At 41.8% G+C, this 11,986-nt stretch overlaps 4 protein-coding genes across 8 annotated transcripts; 3 read left to right on the top strand and 1 right to left on the bottom strand.

Annotated features, from left to right (window-relative positions):
* The first annotated feature begins 135 nt into the window (after positions 1 to 135).
* LOC129171622 (ubiquinol-cytochrome-c reductase complex assembly factor 4) lies at positions 136 to 2,438 on the top strand. Of its 2 annotated transcripts, none has more exons than XM_054760482.1 (2): positions 136 to 1,151; positions 2,009 to 2,438. In XM_054760482.1, the coding sequence occupies exons 1-2, from the start codon at positions 1,138 to 1,140 to the stop codon at positions 2,328 to 2,330; spliced, it is 336 nt and encodes a 111-aa protein (XP_054616457.1). In that variant the 5' UTR covers positions 136 to 1,137; the 3' UTR covers positions 2,331 to 2,438. The 2 variants fall into 2 exon arrangements, with proteins under 2 accessions (XP_054616457.1, XP_054616449.1); XM_054760474.1 differs by having other exon boundaries at positions 549 to 1,310; positions 2,009 to 2,435.
* Positions 2,439 to 2,544: 106 nt separating this feature from the next.
* Positions 2,545 to 4,231, bottom strand: h3f3d (H3 histone, family 3D). Its single transcript, XM_054760494.1, has 4 exons — positions 4,102 to 4,231; positions 3,269 to 3,411; positions 3,028 to 3,181; positions 2,545 to 2,957 (listed from the first exon to the last, which is right to left on the bottom strand). The coding sequence occupies exons 2-4, from the start codon at positions 3,394 to 3,396 to the stop codon at positions 2,829 to 2,831; spliced, it is 411 nt and encodes a 136-aa protein (XP_054616469.1). The 5' UTR covers positions 3,397 to 3,411; positions 4,102 to 4,231; the 3' UTR covers positions 2,545 to 2,828.
* A 286-nt stretch (positions 4,232 to 4,517) lies between these two features.
* Positions 4,518 to 6,868, top strand: c2h8orf33 (chromosome 2 C8orf33 homolog). 4 transcript variants are annotated; one of them, XM_054760442.1, is made up of 6 exons: positions 4,518 to 4,546; positions 4,958 to 5,050; positions 5,491 to 5,879; positions 6,129 to 6,219; positions 6,326 to 6,472; positions 6,564 to 6,868. In XM_054760442.1, the coding sequence occupies exons 3-6, from the start codon at positions 5,502 to 5,504 to the stop codon at positions 6,737 to 6,739; spliced, it is 792 nt and encodes a 263-aa protein (XP_054616417.1). In that variant the 5' UTR covers positions 4,518 to 4,546; positions 4,958 to 5,050; positions 5,491 to 5,501; the 3' UTR covers positions 6,740 to 6,868. The 4 variants fall into 4 exon arrangements, with proteins under 4 accessions (XP_054616417.1, XP_054616388.1, XP_054616407.1 ...); XM_054760413.1 differs by having other exon boundaries at positions 4,530 to 4,546; positions 6,552 to 6,868; XM_054760432.1 differs by lacking the exons at positions 4,518 to 4,546; positions 4,958 to 5,050 and adding an exon at positions 5,057 to 5,362 and having other exon boundaries at positions 6,552 to 6,868.
* A 289-nt stretch (positions 6,869 to 7,157) lies between these two features.
* Positions 7,158 to 11,923, top strand: anks3 (ankyrin repeat and sterile alpha motif domain containing 3). Its single transcript, XM_054760398.1, has 15 exons — positions 7,158 to 7,668; positions 7,755 to 7,953; positions 8,027 to 8,148; positions 8,214 to 8,295; positions 8,364 to 8,481; positions 8,559 to 8,717; positions 8,783 to 8,908; positions 9,483 to 9,592; positions 9,661 to 9,819; positions 9,901 to 10,025; positions 10,446 to 10,587; positions 10,662 to 10,917; positions 10,993 to 11,064; positions 11,133 to 11,224; positions 11,288 to 11,923. The coding sequence occupies exons 1-14, from the start codon at positions 7,502 to 7,504 to the stop codon at positions 11,213 to 11,215; spliced, it is 1,920 nt and encodes a 639-aa protein (XP_054616373.1). The 5' UTR covers positions 7,158 to 7,501; the 3' UTR covers positions 11,216 to 11,224; positions 11,288 to 11,923.
* The last annotated feature ends 63 nt before the right edge of the window (positions 11,924 to 11,986 follow it).

Here is an 11,986-nt window from a genome sequence, read left to right as displayed (position 1 = left end):
ATACTGTATATATATATATACACATATACACATATATACACATCAGTGATTGTTAATGTGCTCCCCACTCCTTCCCGGCAACAGCTCTCATTACATTTATTATCTTCTTACATTTATCTTCTACCTTTTCCACATGAGTCTTCCGTGTGCCTTTCTGACATACCAAGGTATTTAAAATTGTCAACTTTCACCATGTTTTGTCCATACAGCTTCAGGCTCTGATTTTTATGCTTTTCTTCCTTCTTCTTGTTTTTTTATTGGCGGTTGGTATGCAACTTATAACCGAAGAGCGGCAGTATGCAGCGTCCTGATTGGACAATATTGCTGTTTTATGATTGGTCGAACCCTCTGATGGATTCATGTGCTACTTAAAAATCGGAGTATGTACATGTATAATTTAATGATTTATGGTGTCCTTGACCTCAATGCAAAGCATTTGACGTCGCAGCATTCATACAAATGTACATCTTTTAAGTGTATTCTATTCTCCCAGTTTTACTTCTTCACACACTCACAAACACAAGCTCCCAACTGTCAAGAAAATAGTTTCGTATTATTATTTGAGAAAACAAACGCAACACACGGAATAAACAAAGCTCCAAATCTCACACTTACAATTAAATGTGTATGCTAAGTTTACATGTTACCGAGAGTGCGAATTTTTATCAGTGTACTACTGTCCCAAAGCTATTCCTGTAGTACCGAAATGTCGATTTTAATATTTACCCGCTTTGTGAATTGTACCCACAATGCTACGTAGCCAAATGGCAACGATTGTGTTTATTTTCTTCCAAGTATATGTTTACTTATTTATTTATTGGCGACGAATCAGTGTAGTTTGGGTCCATCTCTACACACTCACCATTTGGGGCGTGTTAAGTACAACATTCGGGTACTGCAGTGTGAACGCACTAAACGCACTCAAAAAGCTAAGCGGAAGTGCGCGAATTGAAACACAGGCAAACATTTTAATTGCATGATTTAGTTTCAAATACATATGATGATTGTTCAGAATATGTAACGTGTACTACTCTTATAATAAAAAAAAGAAAAATAAAGACTGATGCTTTAGGGGACACATTGGTACGAAAATGTGAAGCACCGGAAGGAATTAAGGGTTGCACATATCGGTGTTACATGACCTGTGTGTGGTAAGCAGAACCCAGCCTTGTTTCATTGTCCTCTGTGTCCTAAAATGACCAATAGTCAAAAATGTATGTTACAATGGTGCAAGTTTTTACTGGTTTGACAAGTGCTGTTTTCCGTCGTGGGACATCAACGTTAATTAGTAGCAAAACTGCCACCATGAGGTAAGAGTGGTTGAAACTGTTGAGCTTCGTCTTACACAATGGTATACAAGGTTGAGATGAATACGTTAGCTATACCACAGTGTGCATATGTCTTTAAACCAATCAGTTGTTATATTCTCCGTTATTGTATTCACACGTCAAATAAAATAACAGATCACAAGATGGAATGTAATATCTTACTCGTGTAGTAATTATGTGCGCACCAGGGAGTCCCCCGCGACCACATGAGGCGCCCGCAAACCTTTATTAATGTGAGAACACTAGAAAGAAATGCATTCTGAAATACAAAATGATCTGGCAAAACAAGCATATTGTTTAGTTTGAAATAAACTATGAAAATAAATGTTACAAAAATGAGAAGTCATTGACCATTTTCATTTTTGTAAAAGTAGCTCTCACAAGAAAAAACGTAGATTACCACTGGTGTTGGCCATGCATCACTCATTACAAATCTCATCTTATGACATAATTTACACTTTTAATTGACAGTAAGCTTCCACTTTGAAGCTAAGAATGTGTGTGTGTGTGTATGTATAAACTGGACAATGTGAAATAATTTGACTTAAAAAATGTATGATGCGTGTTGTGCTGCTATTGCCACTACTCTTGTGTACTGCAGTGTTGCTATTGGAACCTGAACAGGTGCTGAAGGGACCCATAAAGTTGTATCTAATCAAACGTTTTTTTTTTGTCAACAGTCAGACAGGTGTGCGTTCCCTGTCTGTGAGTCATCATATGCTGGCCAGGCCTAATAAACACAAAGATGACCAGGAGGAGGTGAATAACGAGCCCATTAAGTTCTCCACCAGCAAAGCCAGTCACAGGACTTGGAATGTTGACCGCTCCATGGGGAGTCACTATGAACGACCCTGGTGGAAAGTCCTCCCCCTCAGTGCAGCAGTAGTGAGCTTCCTGTTGTGGTGTGCCACGAGAGATGAGTCGGACATTGACAAACAATTGGAGAAGGATCTTTATCAGCGTTTACCTGGATTGCTCTCAGATGACGATGAGAAAAAATAGGATGTGTATAAATGTAATTTAAAAAAAGGGTGTTTCAATTTCATAACTGACCTGTGTTGATTAAAATGGTTGACTATTGTGTAGTCGGTATTGAATGCATTATTTGCAAGAAAGCCAATTACACTATCCCTTGTATGTTTCAATTCAATATTCATCTCTTAATTTTTTTTTTTTTTTAGATAAGTTAACCAGAAGAAAATGTCAGAACTCCGACTGAGGTAGTGGAAATTTTATTTACAAGAAAGGAATCCCATGGCATGCACACACAGCATAAGATGAGCCAACAGCCCTGAGAAAGGCAGAAAAATGAGTTTCCAGATGAAGCACTACTATAGTGAATAGCACAGTTGAGTCAAAGTAAAAATAGTAATTAAAAAAAATACAAATGTGACAAATTGGGAGCTACACATGCCGGTAATGGTTCACAATTTACAAAACAAGTCAATCCTAACCCAACCAACCCCCTAAACAACAATTAAAAAAAGAAAAGCCAAACGCTTAAGCGCGCTCTCCTCTGATTCGCCTGGCCAGTTGGATGTCCTTTGGCATGATGGTCACCCTCTTGGCATGGATGGCACACAGGTTTGTGTCCTCAAACAGACCCACCAAGTAAGCCTCGCTGGCCTCCTATTATGAAAGAATAAAAGTTACAACTGGAATCTAAAATGTTTTAACTGCAGACAAGATGTGTTCAGACCTGCAGGGCGCCGATAGCTGCGCTCTGGAACCGCAGATCAGTCTTGAAATCCTGGGCAATTTCCCTGACAAGACGCTGGAAAGGAAGCTTCCTGATGAGCAACTCAGTGGACTTCTGGTAGCGACGGATCTCACGCAGGGCAACAGTACCAGGCCTAAAAGAGAAAATTACTTCATTAACCTCAAACGTCATGGAACACAAACATTACATATGATTACATTTTGTTGAACGGCTGCATTACCTGTATCTGTGGGGCTTCTTCACTCCACCGGTGGATGGCGCGCTTTTCCGGGCAGCCTTAGTGGCCAGCTGCTTCCTGGGCGCCTTTCCTCCAGTGGATTTACGAGCGGTCTGCTTGGTACGAGCCATTATTCACTTGTTCGTCTAATCGGACAGAAAAACAAAGAAGCACTACGTTAGACCCGTATGGTTACAAGAGGCTGATTAACGTTGGCGCGGGCGGGAGCAAAATACCCGCCAAAGCATTCGTCATGAAATATGCAGTACAAAATTAGTAATAGATAACCGCGATTTTTAGCGTTCCGTCTGGGTTAAAAAAAAACCCATAAGAGACAAACTGGAAGGAATTGAGTGGAGGCTCCACTGTTAGACCGGCTGCTTGATGCTTTGTGGCCGTGTACTTGAAAGCTGATAAATGCACAGCCACCATTAAGCAACAAGCGAAACACACGTCGTTCCTTTAGCTTCTTGTTAGCTTCAGTGTTTAAAGCTAGCTAGAGCCGTTGCAAAATGGCGCCATGTAGCTACAGCTGGAAATACCTGAACCATTTATAAACCCAATTCTGCCTCTCAACTGACTCAACAGTTAATCTTTTACCCTTCAAATGAAGAATAATTGTTATACATGATATATTTGTCAGTTATACACCGCGCTGTATTTATTGAATTTAGCTAGCTTTAGCCCCCTTGCTATGGCGCGCATTGTTGACAATGAACGCACATCCACGACTTAGTTCAAAACCTAAATAGACGACTGTATAGCAGATAAATAAATATGTCCCACATTGAAGTACTATCAAAAGTAAATATAGTGAGTAAGTGGAAGACACCTGCCTGCGTGTTATGTTCGTTTCCAGGATGTAGTTACCTCTCCGTACGACGATGGGTACCTGTGGAAAAAATGAGCGCAAGCTACTGCATTTATAGTTCCACTGCTAAACTCGTAGGCCCGCCTTTGAGTCTTTCATGATTGGTTCAAACACCCCCATCGTCAAAATATGATTGGAGGAGACAAATGACGACATTGGCGAAGTGTTTCTTTACGTTTTAAGCTTCTTATTTTATCCTTATACAGACCTTTATTTATGCAGAGTTATGTGTTTACGGAGTACCCGTGCACCGAAACTCTGCCGGTTTGTTCCAAAGATATACTGACTGTCAAAACAATAATAACACATTTTTTTTATTTTACACTTTACTGTGCGAATATTCCCGTGAGATGTTGGGAGGGGGGGAAGTACGGATACGTGATGAGATGACTGCGAATGGCCACCAAAACGTGGAAAGGAACTTTCGCGCTTTTGCACAACTTCTCACATTTGTTTTTTGTTTTGTTTCTCCATATATATGTTCGAAAACTAGTCGACAGATAAACTAATGAGCGAACAAATACTACTTACTTCGTTAGCTGAACCACAATACGAGAGGATGGTTGAGTTTGAAAGTGGTCTGACGCTTCATCGCAGTGTTAAGATATAACAAAGGATTTCAGAAGTTTAATAAAGTCATATTTGTACAGTTAATAACAACTGTTTACCTATTTGTCAACACACATCGTTTTAATTAGTTTCCCCTTTCAAATGATTCTAATTTGGCGACCTAATTTCTCCAACTTTTTGTAAAAACATTCGTTTTACAAAATACACCAGATATTTAAATATATTGTGATAATATATATTTTCTTCATCAGATGACATGCAAAAGACGTTTTGAGGCGGAAAGTCTTGTCTTCCGGAAGAGTTACCATGAAAGCACACGGACGTTATATGGGGTGACACCAGTGGTAAGTTTCTCACCTTCGTCAATCGGAAATGTTTACGAATACGTTGTTTTAAAGGGAACATATACTGTATTTCAAATAGTTTGGTTGTACGAGCCTGGGAAACTACTAATTAATTAAAAGACTTGTCTTCCGGAAATGTTACCATGACCACACGGACGTTTTATGGGGTGAATCGGCGTGAATCGTAAATGTTTAGAAATACGTTGTAAAGCTTGCATTTAAAATAGTTTATTTGGTTGTACGAGCCTTATTCTAGCTGGGAAACTACTAACTAATTATTCAGTTTGAGCGAGCAATGTCTGCTGTTCCGAGGTAATCAAACGTTACTGCGTGCACAGTGAGTACAGTATTGCTGTAACAGATTTGTTTGTTGTATGTACATGTAATTGTTTTTTAATCACTGGCATCATGACGAATGCATATCTTTGTGTTTTGGACAGATCTCGGCCAAATGCCATACAAAGAAGCTGCCAAGCCCCATTGGACTCACAGCAACAATAACTTTAGATTCATTTTTTTCCCTGAGGACCTGCAGACCCAACAAGAAGCATCATCAGTTTGGCCATTACCCAATATAGGACAAAAGTTCACATTCAACTTCCAAATTCCCCCCGATGCACCTATAGACAACATGGCAGCAGAGATGTCGGACCCTCAAAATGAAAATTGTACCACAGTGCCCGGGGCTAGCTCATTACTTGAACAGCCTCCACAGTCAAAAGCAAAAAATACAAAGAAATGTGGAAAGAAAAAGTTAATGGCGAGTTCGGAGGCACCCAGACAGACAAGTGCAACTGAAGGGAGTCAAGAAGGCAAAAACACAGAGCTGGTAAGTGTTTGTGTTTGCAGCTTTTTATGTCACCTATAAACTAACCAGCGGTGAATAAAATGTACTGCACAAGATGTGGAACGGATGGAGGGGGTAGGATTAAATAAGCTTTGCTTCTTCCTACTCTTTTTGGACATGTGGAACTGTGAACTGAATTATGTGATGTATTTCATTGTAATTTGCATGAATGTTTACATAAAATTAAATCATAACCATATAAACAATTGTGTTGCTTGATGTGTCTTTCAGAGTGCTGAAGAACAGTTTAAAAGACAGCTGGATTGGTGCATTGAGCAGCTGGAACTGGGAATGAAGTCGCACAAAGCCACCCCAAAGCAGAGTTAGTACTGTTTCTGTAGTGCACACAATCTGTGTTAAATGGCTATGTTGATCCACATGTTTACACGGTACAGTATAGCATTTTTTTTTGTTTATTTTCCCTGCAGGGGAGGATGCATCTCATGGGCTTAAGACATTACGCAGCTCCAAAGCTCCTCTGGTCAAGAAGAGGCAAGTGATGAGAGCCATGGCAGGAGATTACAGGAAAAAAATGGAAGAGGAAAAGAACAAGCAATTTAAACTCATCCGAAGCGGTGAGTAATTTGGGTGTTCTTTGTGAAAATATGAGACATTACTTGACTTGATTATTTATTTTCTCTTTCCATATATGAGAACTTGCATCAGCTCAGGTCAAAGTAAAGTCGGGGTCACTCAAAAAATCTGTTTTCCATCGGAGAGCTGAAGGAAAACAGGAGGAGAACCAGCATCAAAGTGAAGCTCAAGAATCAAACCTGAAGACTCCTCAAGAAGGCTTTGTGTTCACTGCATCGAAAGAGGAGTTTCGCTTCAATTTTCTGTGATTGCAACTTTGAGGATAAACTTGTGTGCAGGTTTGATGTTGGAAACAATTGGCTCGCTTTTAGCTAAATAAAGTGCAGTGTTATTAGCAACAGCTCTCAGTCTGATCACTGTGCAGGTTTACACTAACATACTCATAATGACAAAAAGAGAGAACAAGTTGTGCCAAAAGTACTCAGACATTGAACAGCTGGACAAGTGGGCATTCAAATTTGAGGTCAAATTAGGTTTACCCGTCAAGGTTATTGTGCATTATCGGTTCATACTGAAATTTCACCGGAAAACTTTTTGTGACGAGCGTATAAATAACTATTAGCAGTCAACCCCCTCCCTTCTATTTCCAATTGTTTACTTATGAAGCGTTGCAGTACCGACCTCGGACCAAAGTGGCGATAGTGCGCTTTGAAGTTGTTTACCAAACGTAAACTAGAAGTAGAAGAAACCGGAAGCGATTTACCGTTGGCATGCTAACAGTAAAGTTTTGAGTTTAACTAATCAATTTAGTCTTTGTCTTTATCTTTGACATTTGGTACATAGTATATATTAGTGTAAAGCTGTACCACTGACAGAGAGTTCGTAAGTTGGGTGACCGGAGGGAGGGCAAAGTGTTTTGTTTTTTAAAAGTCAGTTAAAGCTAGCTTAAATAGCTAACTCATAGGAGACACTTATTCCGAGTATCAATGCTAAACTAACTTTTGGACTCGACGTCTTAAAAGCTTTTGTTTTGAACTCTATTGACTGTTGCGGACTGGGTTAGAAGATAAATGTCTGAGCTAAGCGATGAGGCCAGTGAGTCGGAGCAGTTGGGTGTCAGTCTCTCCCTGTGGCTGGGTGAGTCTTTGGTGAGAGCCGAGGAGCTGGATGTCCCTCTGGACCTGCACACCGCCTGCTCCATCGGCCAGTATGATGTGGTGGCAGAGTGCATCAAAAGGTGGGTCCTTCATAGCTTGTATATTATATTTACAATCTATAGCGATTCAGTAAAAGTGCAGGTGTACCTAATGTTTGTTTTTCTAGGCGTGAAGTGGACCTGAATGGGAGAAACGTTGGAGGATGGACTCCCTTAATGTATGCATCATACATAGGCCATGACAATATTGCCAATCTCCTGCTTGAAGTTGGTGTGAATGTCAACGCCACCACCACTAAAGGACAGACCCCCTTGATGCTGGCAGCGAGCTGTGGGAATGAAAGTATCGCCTACTTCCTGCTTCAGGTACAGAAAGTTCTGGTTCTATACAGGAATCTAAGCAGGACAGGTGTTCATCTATTATCTTTGGTTGTTAAAGCAAGGTGCTGAGTTGGAGCTGAAGGACTGTCGAGGCTGGACGGCTCTGTTCCACTGTACGAGCACGGGTCACCAGCAGATGGTGAAGTTTCTGCTTGATAACAATGCTGATGCCAATGTGAGGTAGGGATCTTGTCTTGGCGCAGATATGCCACTCCAACGCGAACCCATTTGTGACCTATCCGCAGGGAGCCTGGGTCTGGATTCACTCCCCTGATGGAAGCTGCTGCTTCTGGGCACGAAATCATTGTTCAGTACCTGCTTGATCATGTGAGGAAACTGCATTCAGAAGCATCATTATACGAGACACTTGACTTAGCTTTGTGACACACTTACAGAAAGTTAAAGTCAATGAGCGCAACGCCAAAGGAGAGACAGCCCGAGCCCTCGCCATGATGTACGGCTACACCAAGATAGCAAGCCTCATCGACTCACGTTCTCCAAGGAACAAAGCAGGTACTATCTAAGCAGTTTCACCTCCCATTAATTAATCATAATTCTCATTCTGATGTTTGTCTGCTGGACCTCCTCAGGACATTTTGAAGACCTCAGCTCCTCAGAAGACTCAGACAGCCCCCCGCCAAGGCCGAGACCCAGCCGCAGCCGCGCTAAAGGCATTAGCATCCATGACGGGCCACAGGCGATTGCTAAGTTTAGAGTCGGAGGTGCTGGCAGGACAGGAGGACTGTGTGGTAATTTTGCATCAATAGGAATTTTCTGGTGAATGTGGCTCAAGAAAACTGTTTTTCAATGTTAGAGCCTCGTGCAGCACGGACTGGCTACATGGCATTGAGTGATGTCTGCAATCAGAGCGACAGTATCTGCTATCGTGATGTGACCTCGCCCATCAACGAGCTCGACGGCCAGAGTAACAGCAGCAGAGGTGAGAGGCGCTTGTGTTATTACTGTGGAAAACAACATATAATAGAAATACTGCTGTAGAGTCCATGTGTTTATACGATGAACACCATCAGCCTGAGGCTATCATGTGACAATTTGTGTATCATCAAATTTGTAGAACTGCATTAAATTATACTGAGTGGTTTATCTAATATTACTGTTTTGACCCAAATATAAGACCCCTTTTTTCAAGACCTGTTTTTAAGTCATGTTTTCAATATCAGAGAAATAACTGGTAGACTGCAATAAAAAATTATATACTATTTCTTAGCTGCTTGACAGTTGTGTGATGACTCATTAATCACCGTTATCTTAAAATTTGAATATTTCCCCTGTATTTGTTAACAACCTTTGGCGCTCTCTCTGTCACGGCTGCATCTCTCTAGGGCACTAGTCCGTGAGTGACGGGAAGAAAAGTGCAATTGTGTGGGGACAAGTCGTTTAACACCACCTTTCAAGAGCACGAATATAAGCTTGTCTTTCAGTTTTTTTGGGGTGAAAAAAATATGGTCTTCTATTCAGGTCAGTACGTTGTAACAATGTAACTGCCATTGCAGATGACAGTCCATTCTTTGACAACGACATGCCCACCATGAGGAGCAGCAGTAGCAGCAGTGAAGGTCTACCTCCCATCAACGGCTGGGAAGCCTCGGTGGAGAGTAACGAGGTGAACAAATGTAGCCATTCACCCATTCTGAGAGGTTTCAGCATTTACGGCATGTGTCATCCCACCAGGACTCTGACCAGTGCAAAAAGAGTAGCTCACGCCGACTGAATAAGGCTCATCACTCCAAAGGCAAGAGTCGCCATGGTGGCAATGATGCAGCTCACACGGGAGCTACAGGGGACTGTGGGATGTGCTCGCATGTTCCATCATCCTACAACGGTCCTAAAGTATGCGTGGAATGGTTTCACAGTTTCTAGAGCGCTACTGTAGTTGTTATACAATATGTAAAAACCCTTTTATTCCTGCAGGATCTGGCCGAGTTCTTGGAACAACTTGGCTTCTCAAAGTATCTCCCTGTACTGGAGGAGCAAGACATCGACCTACGCATTTTTCTCACCCTGACAGAGAATGACCTGAAAGAGATAGGGATCACGTAAGGATCTGCAGAGTGTTGTTTTACACAAGTAATAAGCTGCAACAGAACAATGTTGTAACAGTGGTAAGGAGTAAACTGCAGCAACATTTTAAATCACATGCAGAGGTAGATAAACCTTCTGGATGTTGACCTCTCAGAATTCAGATGTGGCTACTGCCATTTTGTGGAGTTAATAAAAACTCTATCGGGAGGTTGCCTATAGCCACAGCTGTTAATGCCAATGTTTTTTGACCGGACACTAATTCGAGAGCCTGGTGGCTATTTGCCTTTGACCACACACCCGGAGACTATAGGAGAGTCAGAGGTTAACTGTATAGAGGCGTTAATTGGAGGATCTATGGTACATACAAACCTGACAAAGTAATAAAGGAGATATTTAAAAACCGCTAAAATGAAAAGTTGATGTGGACTTGCTAGATTGTTTGGACCAAAGCGGAAGATGACATCTGCCATTGCGAGGTGGCACAGCAGTGCTCGCCCTCCAAGTGATGCCCTGGAGCAGGCTTATGCTGACCAGCTGGAGGCTGAGATGCAGGAGATGGCCATTCAGCTGCACAAAGTAACTAACTGGCTTACTATAGCAACACTCTCACGCAGGATGATCTTCATTCAACTTGTCGTACTCCGTGTTAGCGCTATGAGGAGGTGGAGGGCCTGCAGAGCCAGGTGTCTCAGGAGAAGGAGTTACGCACCGTGATGGAGGGATGTCTGATGGAGGACAAGATGGCATGGAGGAGATTGCACACAGAGCTGGTGGAGAACCACCGGCTGGCCCAGGAAATGAATGCTACATTAGCTAAGGCAAGAGTGTCTCACTCTGAACTGGTCACTACACTCACTGCTGACAGCTTTTTGAACGGTGTGGAAGTGAAAACAAAATGTGACACAGGTGAGCTGCTTGCTGGATAATAGGCTTTTTGAGCCTTCTGTAAAAACAAATTTAAACTTGAAATTTGCCTTGTAGCTGCTGGGTGTCCGACACTTTCCAGTGCAGTTGAGCTTTTGAAGAAAGTGGATTCCTACCAAGAAGAACTTGGTAAGATATGTGTGGTTCTGTAATTCTTACATCGATGGAGTCCTCTAATAATGTTTTTATCAAAACAGTGGGGACCTTACAAACGGTGCTTCAGAGTCTGAGGCGACTGAGTGCCCCTGAAAAAGTTTCAGATAGTTGGGAAAAGCCTTAATCTTTGCAGGTGAGTCAAACAACTATTGCTAGCAATTCCACGAACCGTAAATAAAGTCTTGTCTTGCCTCAGTGGCTTCTGCCAGTGTTGACGGAGGGTGAAATGACCACCCTAAACAATGTCCAGTGCCAAAGACAAGGCCAGCCCTGCCTGTCTACTGGGATCAGCGCAGGGACTAGACCAGATCTGAGCTATCCGCGTGTGGGCTAGGCCAAACGACAAGCAGGCAGGAGGGACACATGACTCTCACACACTTGCGCATGTGTGCTTGCATTGGTCAATTGAGGACGGCGATCAGTTGTACTGTGGAGCACATGCTGCAATGCTGTGAAATACGCTCACGAAAATGTGGTTTCAATTTTAAACAACTAAATAAAGAGGTTGACTCCATTAAGTATTTAGTCTCTTTAGTCTGTTCAGGTTCAGAAATGTTCTGCTGAGTTGTAATTGATGATTTGACTGAAATACCTTGGAAATGTCCTGCTGAATGTATTCAAATAAAAAAATCTAACAGCATTAGGTAATCTCTGACATCATTGTATAAGCAGTGCCTTTTTTCATTTAAATTATTGGTTCAGTCTGGGTATGATCTTTTTCTTGACATTTAAAGATACAAAACTTTTATATATTTTATGTGGAGCAGAGTACACCATAAACTGTCTTTACACTCAGTGTCCAGCAGAGGGTACTCCTTTGTAAATCGTCAGCCCCGCCTGTACCTCAGAACATTTTTAGATATTTTATAAATCAGTACGGCTGGTCTGGCTACGA

Source organism: Dunckerocampus dactyliophorus, chromosome 2, assembly GCF_027744805.1.
Source record: "Dunckerocampus dactyliophorus isolate RoL2022-P2 chromosome 2, RoL_Ddac_1.1, whole genome shotgun sequence".
Lineage (NCBI taxonomy): Eukaryota > Metazoa > Chordata > Actinopteri > Syngnathiformes > Syngnathidae > Dunckerocampus > Dunckerocampus dactyliophorus.
This window is presented reverse-complemented; position numbering and strand designations above follow the sequence as displayed.